This window comes from Lathamus discolor, chromosome 1, assembly GCF_037157495.1.
Source record: "Lathamus discolor isolate bLatDis1 chromosome 1, bLatDis1.hap1, whole genome shotgun sequence".
Classification (NCBI taxonomy): Eukaryota; Metazoa; Chordata; class Aves; order Psittaciformes; family Psittacidae; genus Lathamus; species Lathamus discolor.
Genome location: NC_088884.1, coordinates 11,347,204 through 11,361,856, shown reverse-complemented (window position 1 = coordinate 11,361,856; position 14,653 = coordinate 11,347,204). Strand labels below are relative to the sequence as shown.

At 43.8% G+C, this 14,653-nt stretch overlaps 1 protein-coding gene across 1 annotated transcript; it reads left to right on the top strand.

The window, feature by feature from the left end:
- Window positions 1-2,799: 2,799 nt before the first annotated feature.
- LOC136018632 (prolactin-like) lies at window positions 2,800-7,429 on the top strand. The gene is given in 5 exon segments (XM_065691909.1): window positions 2,800-2,904; window positions 2,991-3,027; window positions 3,030-3,097; window positions 4,468-4,647; window positions 7,079-7,429. Coding segments are annotated over 5 exon segments (741 nt in total).
- Window positions 7,430-14,653: the final 7,224 nt, after the last annotated feature.

Sequence of the window (14,653 nt, the reverse complement as noted above, 5' to 3'; positions counted from 1 at the left end):
AAAGTTGTTTTAACATTTTAAAGAACCTTTTCTAGGGTAAGATTTGTATATGTCAGGATTTCTCCAAGGCACAAGAAAACCAAAAGAAAATGGCAATTGGCCAATAAAAATAAGTAGTTTATCCATGTGCTTCCCCTATGCACACTACCAGTGCTTTTCAGATCCCTTCATATGCATGATGGCTCATTTTCTGATAGTTATCAGAAATAATACTGGTATTCCAAGCCTTCTGTTGGACCACAAGTCAGATCTATTTTATCAGCTACCAAAGAGCTCAAAGCTATTGCTAAAGCTTGCTGTATGATCCCCATTAAGAACTGGCTCAGCTGCTCCAACCACTCAAATTAACCACGTTGTTTTATTCATTAGAGATAAAGCAGAGGCAAGAGAATGAGAATAACCTCTGCTGAATAGTGTAGATCATTAAACACATCTTAATTAACTATTTTTTTAAGTAATTTTATATATTTTTTTTTTTAAGAGGGATAAAAAGTACTTTATGGACCCATTGCACTATCTGCCTTTAGAAGTGATTTTGGGGAATTTTAGAGGAGTGACTTTGCTCCATTGGGTTCAGAAATGCGTGGACTCGAAGGGCTGACTGAGCTGGCAGCTGATAGAGGCTGAGGAGTTTGTGGACTAGTCCAGTAGTGAGATTTCCAGTATTTCCTGATATTGATCCAACTCCATCAAGAAAAAAGGTTAAGTCTTTTGGGAGATTGCAGTCACTTAACTAAATCAAATCTAGCTAGCTCAGTGCACATCACAGCAAGACAAGGTCTCTGGAAGGACACACAATTTGTGGGTAGCTCTGAGAGAAGTAACCTTCCTCTGGGATGTCTGTATTAATGAAGGATATCTAGACTGTGTGAGAAAGGCATCTGAATATTCCTTCTCATGTGCTGTGGGCTCAACCTTCCTTTGGGCAAAAGGAAATCAAAATCTCTTTTTGTGGCTACTGAAAAATCTGACTCATTCCCAAAGAGCCAAATCCAAAGTTAGATGCAAACAAGGAAAACAAAACCCATGCAGAAAGCACAAGCATGCAAACAGGGGGCCCTACTTTGCAGGGACTTCTGCAGCAGTAAAGGCCTTCACCTCTCAATGTTTTGAACCTGTTTACGTCCCAAAATGTGTCAGCTTTGACAGGCTTTGGAGTTCAGTGAATAGCCATGAAGACACATACTCAGAGTCCAGAAATCGACACCTAACTACTTGGGAAAGCTTTTATTGCAAAATATGAATCCTTTGGAAGTGCCACTTGACTTCATGCAGAATGCAGTGGCGTGACCATTACTTTTAAGACTGGGATATAGAAGTAGCTGCCTTTACTTGTTTTCTACCTATTTTTTAGCATCCACACAGAGTACAGGTGACCAAGGCAATTTCCTCCTTGGCCAAGAGCTAGTCAAACTTGAGTCTTCCACCTCTAGAAGGCGTCCTAGTCACCCAGCTGTCTTCAAAAGACAGGAGAGAGGGATATTATTCATGATTCTAGTGGAGGTATGGTCCTTTCATTTTCCATAAAGAAAACTGGGATTCAGGGTCTAGAAAACAGATATCTGACTCTAGCATAGCAGCTGGGGTACTCATAAAAGAAAGATTCATGTCAGATGTATACTCATTTCTAAACAGACTGCTGCCTTGGTAGTGAAAAACTTCAACACGATGAATGGCAGATCTGACTCATTCTCCATGTCATAAGAGTTATGGCAGTCCCCCAGTCAGCCTCAGCTTGAATACCCACAGATAGGTAGGGCGCCCGATTCTAGCTCTACAAGACCCTGAGCTCTTCCCATTGGATTTCAAAGGGGTAGGGTGCTAAAACCTAGAAAACACAGCAGTGAGACCTTGTTCTGAGGTTTCCCTGCTGGTCAGCTTGAAGCAGCTCCTTGTTTGACGTGTCATCAGTCATAAGCCTCATGACAAACATCCTAGCTTTCCTTGTATGCCTTTCAGGATTGCTCAGGACCTCAAACACAGAAATTGAGAATGGCGACTCAGTCCACAGGACTTGCACTCCTTTGGGGACCCTCATCTAAGTGCTTTGCTGTGTTACTCCCTTAACCTTCTACCTATAAGGGACATCACCAACCATCTTCAAGCACGCTCGCTCCACCAAGCGTGCAGTCACTGGCCATGACACCTCCAGTGAACTTACCTCTGACCCCCTGCAAGAGAGCAGAGAAATCAGATCTGATCTTAACCGTGTGATTAGGAGACAGTTGAGAGGTGAAGCCATCAGGCCAGGCTTCTCTCCTACCCTTCCTGTTGCCCATCGCTGTCCTGTGTAAACTGCCCCCCTCCCCGCTCCCGTCGTCACTGACAAGAGCAGTGTATCTGCCGGGTCTCAGTCCTCACCCCCGGCGGCAGCGGGCACGCTGGTACGGACCTGCCCGCGCCGCTCCCCCGGGTGCAGAAGCCGCCCCGCTCTGCTCGCTGTCGGGAGAGACGGGACGTGACACGATCCCCCGGGCAGCCCTGGTCCCCCGGCGGGGTCAGCAGCAGCCGCACCGCAAAGCCACTGACACCCGTTTCTGCCGCGTCCTCTGGGTTACAGGGGGGAAGCTGGACCCGCCGCTGCGAAGGCGTCCACGTCCGCCCGCCGAGCCGGGAGCCCCGCACCGGGCTGCTCGCTCAGGGTGGCCGCGGGCTGGGCGCGTCACGGAGGGAGCCGTCATGACCGGGAGATCCCTCACACGCCACGTACAACCCCATCCCGCATCATGGGATACGGGGCCAACGCCGTCGCTTGCCGATCCCAGCTGTCCCAAGCCAGGCAGCTGGCTCCGCGCTGCCATGGCCCTCACTCGGGCGGTGGGGAGCAGAGGGGAGCGGGAGGGCTGTGCTGTGCCGGGCCAGGGAAGGATCCGCAGCCCCTCCACAGCGCTCTACTCGGAGCTGGTGGGTGCCGGGCCGGCCCCGCGGCCGGGAGCAGCTGCCGGCGGGGCGGGGTGCTCGGTGTTTCTTTAGGTTTTCTTCCCCCATAGGAAAAACACTCTCCTCCCCCTGACAACGCGCTGGGGAAGCCCGCAGGAAGTGCCACACGTCGGGCATGCTCACCCGCAACGGCAAAGAATACACCCAAAAAATCCCGGTAAGGCGGCGGGCGAAGACGGGGCGGCAGCGGGGTGCCGCGGCTCCCGCGGGGCTGTTGGCCTGAAAGGGGGCTCAGTGGGTCACACCACCCCCTTTGCGTCCCTAAAGAAAGGTGAAAATATCCCCCGTCCCGTCTAAGCCCCAAAATGTCCCACCCCTCAGGCTGAATTGGTCCCCCACCGTCTCGGGCTAGAGGTAGACAGTTTATGCCTCTGGTGCTTCAACAGTAGTTTGGGTTGAAGAAGCTGATAAGTTTTGACCCCAAAGAAGTGCACATCACAGAGGAATTGCGTAAGAATCCTTAGTTTGCTGTGTTTCAAAAGCTGTATATGGTTACATATGCTCAGATCGTATTTATTATAGGGCATCGCAGTAGTACTTCATCCAAATGACTGATAGACAGACATCCCTTTGATTTTGTTGTGGCAGTCTCTGTGGAACAGAAACTGAGAAACCTGTGAATGTGACAGATAAGTTAAATTAATCAGTGTCACTGCAAAGTACAAAAAGCAACCAGGAGAAAGAAATAACAGTCATTATCTCTGAATCTGTACTTAGGTAAGGGGAAAAGAACAGCAAATTGGTTTAGACAAATGTAAAGGCAAAGAGCAAAAAAAAGATACCATTATTGGTTTAGAGAAGAGCAGGAAGAGTTTATACAGAGAAAGAGCAGATTAAAGCAGAGGATACAGCAGTGGGAGAAACTTTTGCATTTAGGAGACAGATTGAGATGAATGTTAACGTTTTGCTCGTTGGTTGTGATGGAGTAAGGTGCTTCCCCCAAGATGTTTAGAAACTTCCCTGGAAAGGCAATGGGAAACGAGGCCCTGACTGCTTTAGAAAGCTTTAATTACCCAACCTTATTTCTGAACTTACATTGCAAGTGAGGTCTTACAGCCATTGAGTCTGCCAGAGGATCATAGAATAGCAGGTTGGAAGGGACCTCCAGGATTATCTGGTCCAACCTTTCTCAGCAAAAAGCAACCATCCTGACCACCAGGCACCTTCTGGGAAGCATGTCTGAAGCAAACCTTTAACCAACACAGCTACAGTCACATCAGGTGAGAGGAAACACCAGCACTTCCATCAGCACAGATCTCTAGGTGAGGCTTCTTGAGCTCTTGAGACCTCTAGGGGTTCCTGAAAGCTTTTTGAGTACCAGATTTGACAAGAACACCACCATTTTGCTAATGCTGTATTCACTGTTTAAGGTACAACTGAGATTAGGAGTCTAAGAGAGCTGAAAGCAAGACAAATACAAAATTGCTTCTATATAAGCAAATAACCAGAGTGGCCCTTAATACTTGAAAACTACTGACTGAATACTGCAAACTAACAGCGACATTCTTTACTGTTTTAATTTATAAGAGAGAAGAACCAACTCACTTGATCCTGAGACTTTTGGAAGCCTGAAAGGAACCACTTTCCCACTTTAACCAGCATATTGAACACCACTGAGAGCTACCTGATGACAGCCTTATCAAAGCTAAGCAAATCAGCAATATGGTACATGAGCTGAAGACTGGGGTTAGGAAAGTAACAGAAAAGGCAAGGTTTGAATTAGCTTTAATTTATATCAGTCATGTGGTGTGAGTGACTTCAGGATGGGCAATATCCTACGATTTTATTCTATTATTCTATTCTACAATTCTATTCTATTCTATTATTCTAATATCTGCTTTCATGTGGGCTATAGCTTAATGCCAACAGAGGCTCTGATCCAGCAACACTGGACTTTGTTACAGATACAGGAATTTTTCAAAGGATGTCACTTAGCTTATGGATTAGCAGATACATAGGTAGCATTATGAACATCCATAGGTGTAGAGCAGTATTTATTAATACCAAATATATAAAAGAAAGACACAAGTACAGAGATTAGAGCTGTATGCATCTTCATATATGAGCCAGTAATGTCTTGACTTTTCTAGAACAGTAAGGAGATGTAGACAGGCTGACAACACACACATAATTAGTGGTTTTAGTTTTACAGGTATTTACATTCTAAGTAATCCAAGTATCAATGCTGTCTGCTGCAAAGACCTCTTTCCTAAGGCCACAATTTCATGCTGGGATAAGTTCTTCAAGACAACAGTGGCATTGCTTAAGTCAGATGCCAATCAAAAACAATTTCAAAACTCCATTCCAAATCCTGGCAGCTCATATATAAATTATTTGAGGTAATTTTTTGTTATTTCCATTTCTGTCTTCTCATTACTGGCTTGAAGTCCTGACCTTTGCATTTCTTATGCATCCATATTCAAATTTAATTGTAGTTTTGGCTAAACAAATGGGCTGTGTGTCCATTCTGAAATGTTTACACTGCCAAGGTATCTGTTTCACTAAAATGTGAATAAGAAACTAATATCTTAAACAAGTAGATCACCTCTCAGCTTTATGAACACAGATGGGGAATACAAGTTGTAAAATGATAAGTAGTTCATTACTAGGAATGGAGGAATTGTACCTTGCTTTAAAATGCAGCCCTCATGAAGGTCACTCAGAGTTACAAACAGGAACTCCAAGTGCAGCCATGATTCTGGATTAAAATGGCCTTAAACTTAGAGGTGCTCATCCTCACAGCTTTACCTTTGTTTGCTTCATTCTTTAACTGAAGCAAGCCATCAACTATAAACTAGCTACGCACTTCTGGTATATTTACCTGATTTTATTTTTCTAACACCCCCCTGAAGGAATTCCTAAGAAGGAAAGCTTTGAAGGTTCAACCTTTCTGTACCAACCACATACCACAGGGTAGAATCATAGAATCATAGAATAGTTAGGGTTGGAAAGGACCTCAAGATCGTCTAGTTCTAACCCCCCAGCCATGGGCAGGGACACCTCACACTAAACCGTACCACCCAGGGCTTTATCCAACCCAGCCTTGAACACTGCCAGGGATGGAGCATTCACAGCTTCTTTGGGCAACCTATTCCAGTGCCTCACCACCCTAACAGGAAAGAATTTCCTCCTTATATCCAATCTAAATTTCCCCTGTTTAAGTTTTAACCCATTACCCCTTGTCCTGTCACTACAGTCCCTGATGAAGAGTCCCTCCCCAGCATCCTATAGGCCCCCTTCAGATACTGGAAGGCTGCTATAAGGTCTCCATGCAGCCTTCTCTTCTCCAGGCTGAACAGCCCCAACTTCCTCAGCTTGTCTTCATATGGGAGGTGCTCCAGTCCCCTGATCATCCTCATGGCATCCTCTGGACTTGTTCCAGCAGTTCCATGTCCTTTTTATGTTGAGGACATGGAACTGCACACAATACTCCAGGTGAGGTCTCAGGAGAGCAGAGTAGAGGGGCAGGATCACCTCCTTCGACCTGCTGGTCACGCTCCTTTTGATGCAGCCCAGGATACGGTTGGCTTTCTGGGCTGCGAGCGCACACTGAAGCCGGCTCATGTTCATTTTCTCATCGACCAGGGTAGAAATATAATTAAAAAAATGAAGCAAAGATGCTATTGAATCCCAGCATTTTGCAGCTGTGCTTTTTTCTAGGACTCTAATTCTGTGCTTGGTTCTGTCACGAAGCTCCTACACTGAGAGGTGGTAACAGGCTGCAGAGTTCACCAGGTTAAACAGCGCTGGCAAATGCTCACAATAAGAAGCTTCCCTTCACAAAACTTATTAAAATAAATGGTTAAAAAGATCTCAAGACTTCTTTGGTACATTACTTTAAGAGGAAATAACAATTATCAAGCAGGGGTTCCTATACTTAAACTCAGATGGAGTTATATCCCAGTAGTCTTGCACTACTAGTATATCAGATCATTCCATGCTAGTTTAAAGGTCGTGTGGATACCATTAAGATAAAAAGACAATGTTGTTCTATTTATATATATCTTCTATTAGTTCGTGAAAGGTTTGGAGTAAAAGCTCAACATAGTGATGTCTCAGTTGGCTTCTGCACTAGTATTTTAAAGATTTATTATATGTGTTGTTATAAATTGTACTTCTTTTCCTGTTTTCAATACAGATGCAGTCAATGGGGATCATCAGCAATTCATTAAATGGAATGGCATCCTCTGAAGTCACTGGTTTATCAATTAGTAATGAAGCAAACAAGATGAGTGACTCAGACTTTATTTACTGCTTCAGGAGAGACTCCAACAAAGTACAAAGCTACTTAAAAATTCTTAAATGTAGGATTATGCCAGAAAATAGTTGTTATAATGCCTTGACAAGCAGTCTTCAGCGTGTTGTTTGTAAAGGTGGAAAAATAGAAGTTAGAAACTATCACATTTGCAGTAATTTTACTAGGAAAGTGGTTTTGAAATTCTTTGGCAGCTACTTGACACAGCTGCCCTATGCTAAGATGAAATATTAAATACAGCACCATTATGTGGGTTAACGCACCATGTAAAAAGGAGTACTCTAGCAGCAGATAAATAGATGTCCTCACCCATTACACTGTGACATTATTCACTTAGTTTAGATACATACATAATTGAAAGTGAAACTCAATTTGTTAAATCTCCATACAAATGTATTTATATACCACCAATGAAGTATATTTTTATGTAAAAAAATAGTTTTCCCCTATTTCTACATACACACATACCTGCAGAACATTGCTTAACACTGAAGAGTGGTATTGCTGTGGATCATTTCATATAACTGCAGTGCCCATGGCAGACTTTTATGCTCACATCATACTTCTTATTCATTTATACGGGTCTCCACATGTGCCTATAAGATCTAGTTCCTGGCATGTTCATTCATTATGGATGCTCTTCTACACTTCATTGGTTTAAGTGGAAACTCCTAAAGAAAACGTTTTTGTAGGAAAGGTATGTCGGAATTCTAGTCCAGGCACCATTTCAGTCCAAGAGCATGGCTGCTGTAGCAATAAGTCTCTTTCCTGTCGCACACTCTGACACAGGGCTTGCGGTTTGCAGTAATGATGACAAACTCCATAGCAAATACAAATCTGAAAGCTGTCAGATATGTTATAGCAGTCGCATTTTGCTAGCAGCAGGGTGGTGCTAATGGCTGTTTATAGAACAAAGCATCTTTGTATTCAGATCCTAAAGGAGCCATTTGAGCAGGCATTTATAATCAGCATGGATTTATCTTTAATATTCTTGACTGTTTCATCCCTGAATGCTCTTTTCTGGCTTCCCCTGATCTTGATGGTTGTTGACAGTAGTTGAAGCTCAGGCTGCCAAGAATGGAGACTGAAATGCTGATGATTATTTAATAATGATCCTGGATTTGGGCTTGAGAAACTCAGCAGGGAAACGATTTGAAGAAAAGCTTATGGAGAACAGAGGAAAAACCTTTTCAGTTACATCTCCATAACTACCAATATCCTCAGGTATCGGCTGTCTAGTAGACAGCTGATGGACTTTCTCAGCTAGAAGCTATGAGCGTTCGCAATTCTGGTTCCTGTTTGTGCCAGGTATGGTAGAAATGCGAGGGGTTACGTAGTGGCTGCCCTGAAGAAGTGACCAGCTGCAGTTCCTTAAGGAGTAAGCTACTACCAACAAATAACAAAATAGCAGCATCATGTGCAAATTTTAAAGACATTCCGGAAAACACAGCTCTGAAGAGAGTAAATGCGGGCTTCTCTGGGCAAGCAGAACCAGGGAGCAGACTCTGCACCTATCCGCAGTCAGAGATGTATCAGCAGTTAGTGGTTTAGCGTTCACCCCACAGCCCCGGGTACAGCAGCACGCCGGTGGTGTGTCCCCGCTGTGCCTTTTAGGGATTATTGATGGCTCTGAAATGCTGAAGCTCGGCAAGTGCGCGTTCGTTAAGGACAAAACCGGTGTCGGGTGTAACCCCTCCGCACCCCAAGAAGCCGGCGCCGGGCACAGCAGACCCGCCGCAGCCACCCTGCATCCGACCAGAGGTGACAGCCACGGGAGGCGTTTCTGGCTCACGCAAGGCTGACGGAAGGACGCTCGCTCCGGTACCGGCGGTGACCCGGCCCGTCCCGTTCCGCTCGCCGGGCCGGGACTGACGCGCTGCGCCCCGCGCTGGCACAAGGGGGCGCCGTGTGGCGCCGCTGAGGGTGCCCGTGTCCCCGCGGGCAGGGTCGTGGTGGCTCTCGGCGTGAGCTGCCAGGTGACTCGGAAATCAACCGTAACGGCCACGAGGAATTCCAGCCGCTGGGAAGACACCCCAGGGTTTGCGGGTGAGGTGGAAAACACGTTGAAACGGAGCAGGTCACAGACTGCATCACAGAGGGGTTGAGAGAGACCACCGCGGGTCAGCTAGTCCAACCGCCCTGCTCAGGCAGGGTGTCCTACAGCACACTGCTCAGAATGGTGCCACAGGGATGATCACGGGTCTGGAGCATCTCTCTTATGAGGAGAGACTGCAGGAGCTGAGCCTATTTAGACTAGAGAAGACTGAGAGGGGATCTCATTAATGCATGTAAGTATCTCAAAAGCGAGTGCCAGGAGTATGATGCCAGGCTCTTTTCAGTGGTGCCCAGTGACAGGATGAGGAGCAGCAGCCATAAACTAAAACACAAGAAGTTTCACCTCACCATGAGGAAGAATTTTTTTACACTGAGGGTGGCAGAGCACTAGAACAGGCTGCCCAGGGAGGTTGTGGAGTCTCCCTCTCTGCAGACATTCAAAACCTACCTGGACACATTGCTGTGTAACCTGCTCTAGGCAGCCCTGCCTTGGCAGCGGGGGTTGGTGACCACCACCAAGAGCAATGCCAGCAAATGGTTGCATTTTACACAGGGAACACTTCATCTCCTGCATGGTTTCTCTCCAAGACAGCAGCAAATCTAGTTAGGAATATGGAAATATACATTGAAAATGTAAAACTGTGCACTACAGTCAAATGCTCTGGCGTCTGAGAATGCATCATTTGCACCTTTTCCCATTATACTAATTTACAAGTTTGCAACTTTGTAAATTAATGGAAAATCAGAAACCAGGGGTTGGCTCTCAGTTAAATGCCGGGCTCATGTGCAACAACCTGTAACAATGTATGTAATAGGTAAATCATGGTGTAATTTCTGTTTGTGAAACAGCCTGTTTCCATTAACTTCCCTTATTTTTCTAAGTAAATTTAAGAATTAAAAACATCTTTATTTTTCTTCAGACCTTGTTCCATAAAATGCTGCAGGGTAACCCCATGTTTGCATAGTCCAATTAATTTTTTCAGTTATTGGAAGCTGCTTTTGCACTTTAGAGACTTCGTTGTCATAACTTTTCCAGTTTTTCAGAATGAGGAAGATGGATATGACAGAGACACTCTCAGTGACTGCAAATTCATTTTGTTCCCTTCATAATGTGCTAAATGGTTCTGGTAGCCTACATCAAATTTAGACTCAATGATAAAGTGACAGATGTCACTTGTAGATGTAACTCTGAACTAAATCTGTATGATAGCAAATGGAAATGAACAGTATGAACATGAATGTTCAGCTACTCTGAATTACATTCAAATGTTGACATGCAAAGGAAAACTTACTTGGAAAAACTTAGGAATTCCTCAAGGATTCTATGTTTATAAAAGGTGAGACTTCTGTGTGTTTGGAGGATCACAGTTGAGATGTTGCCTTGTGACATCCCCATCCACCCTGCCCAGTTTCACTGCTTAGAATTACAACCAGCCTCCATAGGAAACCAAGGAGTGGGAGCTGCCATTTTCTGGCCATTAATTTAGGTGCAAGCCCGCATGAGGAACATCTCAGATCCAGGTTTACATCCCTCTTTACCTTATACAGCAGCAGTTGTTAGAAACATAACTTAGATGCATTGATATTAAAGACTTCTATGCTCAATGGCAATTCCATTCACTGTGAACCTTTCTCTGCAGGGGTTTTTGGTCTCCCCATGGTTCAAAGCTAGGTCTCAAGTTAACTGGACCCTAATTTCTCCCCAGTCCTTTTTTAAAGCACTGAATTTACAGCTAACCTGCTTGAAATGGGTTTGTCTTTCCTTCTAGTTTGTGGAAATCAGTAACGGTCTTGTTGGTAGAGGGTGCTGAAGCATGTGAAAGCACTTAATTTATGTCAGTCTTTTGACTGTAGAACATATATTCATCAGAGGAGCTGTGTGGCTACAGTGATGGCAGCTGGTATTTAAAACCCAGTACTAGTAAATCACAGCAGATAAAACAAATTTGATGTATTAGTGGCATTTGACCCCAGTATTATTGTTCTGACACTGAAGTTAGTAATACAGTTCCATGCCTTAAAGCAGTCCTGTTCTCCTCAGCAGATCATAACAAATAATACCTGCTGGCAAAGAATCAAGAGAATTTGTAGGAAACTATTTCATACTTTAGATCTGTACAACCAGAGCGTAAGTGCTGACAGAGGTGTGGTCAGCAAATCAAGCTTTTAGCAGCGCTATATGAGATCCACAGAGGGGCTAGCAAGCCTCTCGTGTTCAGTCTCACAGTTGTTTACACACAGTAAAACATGACTGTTGCCATGCCTGATGTAGACTGGCATAATCTGCATCATTTGTGATACCTTTTAAAAGACCGAGAGCTGGATCTAGATCAGGAAATTGGCACGTTCTTGTTAGGTATCAGAGAAGCTCCTCTGAGTGCCTGACATTAAGAATAGACTTTCAAGCTCCACATTCAGACCCGTTTGGAGGATCTCCAACAGGTGGGGTGAGGAAAGTCTCTCCTGCTCCAGAGGCTGCTTGGTTGGGCAGCCAGATCCATGTGTCAGCAGCATAGCCCAAGGGCACTGGAGTCTGCAACTCAGGAAACAAAGCAAGCACTGAGTCTCAGCGCTCAGCCCTCTCTCCCTGTTGTATTCTGTATTACATTAGCATTGATAATTTGCCAGACTAAACAGAGAGATGCCCAGCGAATAAAGTATCTGCTTTGTTTGTGGCCCCTGAAGAATAGTGTTTTTTTTGACTGCAGCTCGCAATTTGAGGTACCTGAACTCTTCCCAGTCCCAGGATCTCAACAAATGTCCTTCATAATACTCTACAGGCTGGAACTATAGTCTCAAAATGCCACACAAAGGAAATACCTCAGATACCCTACAACGATGCTGCAAGGTTACCCTCTAGGTTGTATCTTCAAAGTTAAAGTGCCACATTGCTGATTTTAACTGTGAAGTACCTATCACATCACTCCATAATACCAGATGCATTCTACACTTACGCCTCTGCAATGAGTCTTTTGCAAAGCACTTCAAACATCTGCTGGGTATTCTGCACACAATTTATGCTTGCTTTGTTCTTTTATAACTAGTGTGCATATATTATGTGAAGAAAACAACTACTACTTCATCCTTCACAGAGAAAAGACTGGCACTGTAAATATATTTTTGTATTCATACTGGGTGCTGTTTCGCATTTACCAAGTTTTCACAGTATGGACTGAAGGGAAATTTCTCCTTTTAATAGCTTAGAATGAGAGGAATCAAGGTTGTATGTGTCATGGACCTAAATCCTTTTTGACTGATTTAATCAAGATTATTTTAGGTATAATTCAAAATTTACGTCTATAAGGGGTTTTAAGAAAGCTTGATCAGTATTTTCAAGTAAAAAATGTTTTATCTGGCATACTGGAACTTTATTCTAGACATGGAGTAAGAATACTGATAGTAGGTGTTAAGAAATTTGGAGAGCCAATTTAAAACACATATAACTGTGAAACTAATTCTGCATGAACCTTGCTTGATCTTTGCCTCAGTGAGACATCCTCCAGATGTATTCTGCTTAGCACATCAGCTGTTTTGACAGCAGATCACTTTTGGGTCTTGCAAAACCATCAACTGGAAGAATTTCCCAAGGAGCACTCTAAATCCCACCTCCCTTCTCCAGAAGTGCTGCTTTTAATACTGATGCTCAATTAACTTGCAGTAAAAGAGTATGAGCAGCTGTGAAGACTTCCTTTCCCTGAAAGGTGAGACTGGAAAACCCCAATCACCCCCACCATAAAATTATTTCCTCCAAAATGGGAACCACTGATAAATACCCACACACACGTGTACCTCCACTTGATCATTTGATGGTAATCTGCAAATGCCTCTGTGCCTTTCATTGTAGGCAGACATTAGCAAATGTCATTTCAGAAGAATCCGGGCTACCTGAAGGTAGAATCCCGGCTACCTGAAGAAGAATTCAGGGTACTGGGCTCCTACCTGAAGGACCAGCACTTGCTGACCAGAGCTTGCTGGTCCTTCAGGTAGGAGCTAGTCAAACACGGCAGGACTAGGATTTCAAGAGGAAAATAGGGCAATAAATTCAGGTTGCCCAGAGAAGTTGTGGATGCCCCATGCCTGGAAGTGTTCAAGGACAGGTTGGACGGAGCTTTGAGCTACATGGTCTAGTGGGAGGTGTCCCTGCCTGTGTCAGGGAGGTTGGAACTGGACGATCTTTAAGGTCCCTTCCAACCCGAACCATTCTGTGCTTCTATTATTCATCCCCATGCGTATGCAATCTGTTTGTCCATCCCTAAAGGTTTTAGGCAGAATATTCATGTTACTGAATAGCATATAACACATGGCACACTAAATGTCTTCAAGGGCCTTCTGCAGGTAGGTATCTAGGCAGCTTACACTTGTGAGAGTTTGTAACCACAGGAAGAGATGACTTCTTAATTTTTCTGTAATTTCTTTTTTCTTTAAAAACAAGCATAGGAAATCACACACAAAGAATGACATATAATGCAAGACTAGGACTGCACAGCTGATGATTTAGGAGGAGGGACATGCACAAGGCAGGATACAAAACTCACCTGATTGTGCATAAAGTTTATGATACAAGTGTCATCACTGCAATCTGAAGGCTTTTAGCTGCAAATGTATCTAAACTTCACTTCCTAGATAATACAACTTAACAAGGGGAACAGTAGATCGTCTGCCTAAAGGTAAAACATGAGGTAACAATTGTATGGCTTTTTGAAAGATGCACAATACGGTTCAAAAAGCTTTGGAGTTCAAGGCAAGAATAATTAGAAACATTCATGGCATGCATGATGAGGAAAGCCAGACCAGATTATCACAGTCATCTCTTTTGACTATAAAATATATGCATCTGACAGAAATTAAATTGTCCCTATAAAACTATCATGTTCTCCAAAAGGTTTTGCTCTAAAATGAAATACCTTTTGTCTTTTTAATCAATGAATGGATTCATAAATGCATGATAAAGGAAAAAAGAAAATGTTCTGCTCCCGTTTTGAGCTATAAAGCCTTGTGAATAAACAAAAAATGATAATTCATGGAGTGATTTCCTTAAAGTGGATGAAGCAAGCAAATCATTTTAAGAAAAGCAGGTTTAATAATATTATTTGAGGCTACTTGTATTACACAGAATACTGTTCTGTCTTTGATACAGACATATGCTAATGTGTACTTATTGGCACCAATTTAAATAGGAAGAAATCAGGAGTAAGGCTACTACAGTATGCTATCTACTTCTCTGAGATGGCTGTAGTGGCAGCTTTTCCAGTTATAGTTCTGTTGCTTAGTGCATTTGGGCTACAATTCTGCATACTGCCATTACAGTTTTGAAATACAGAACTGGTTACAAGAGATCACACTAACAATCTGACAAAAGCCAGTGAAATTCAGAGTTAAGAATGTTGGAAGGTTCACCCACGG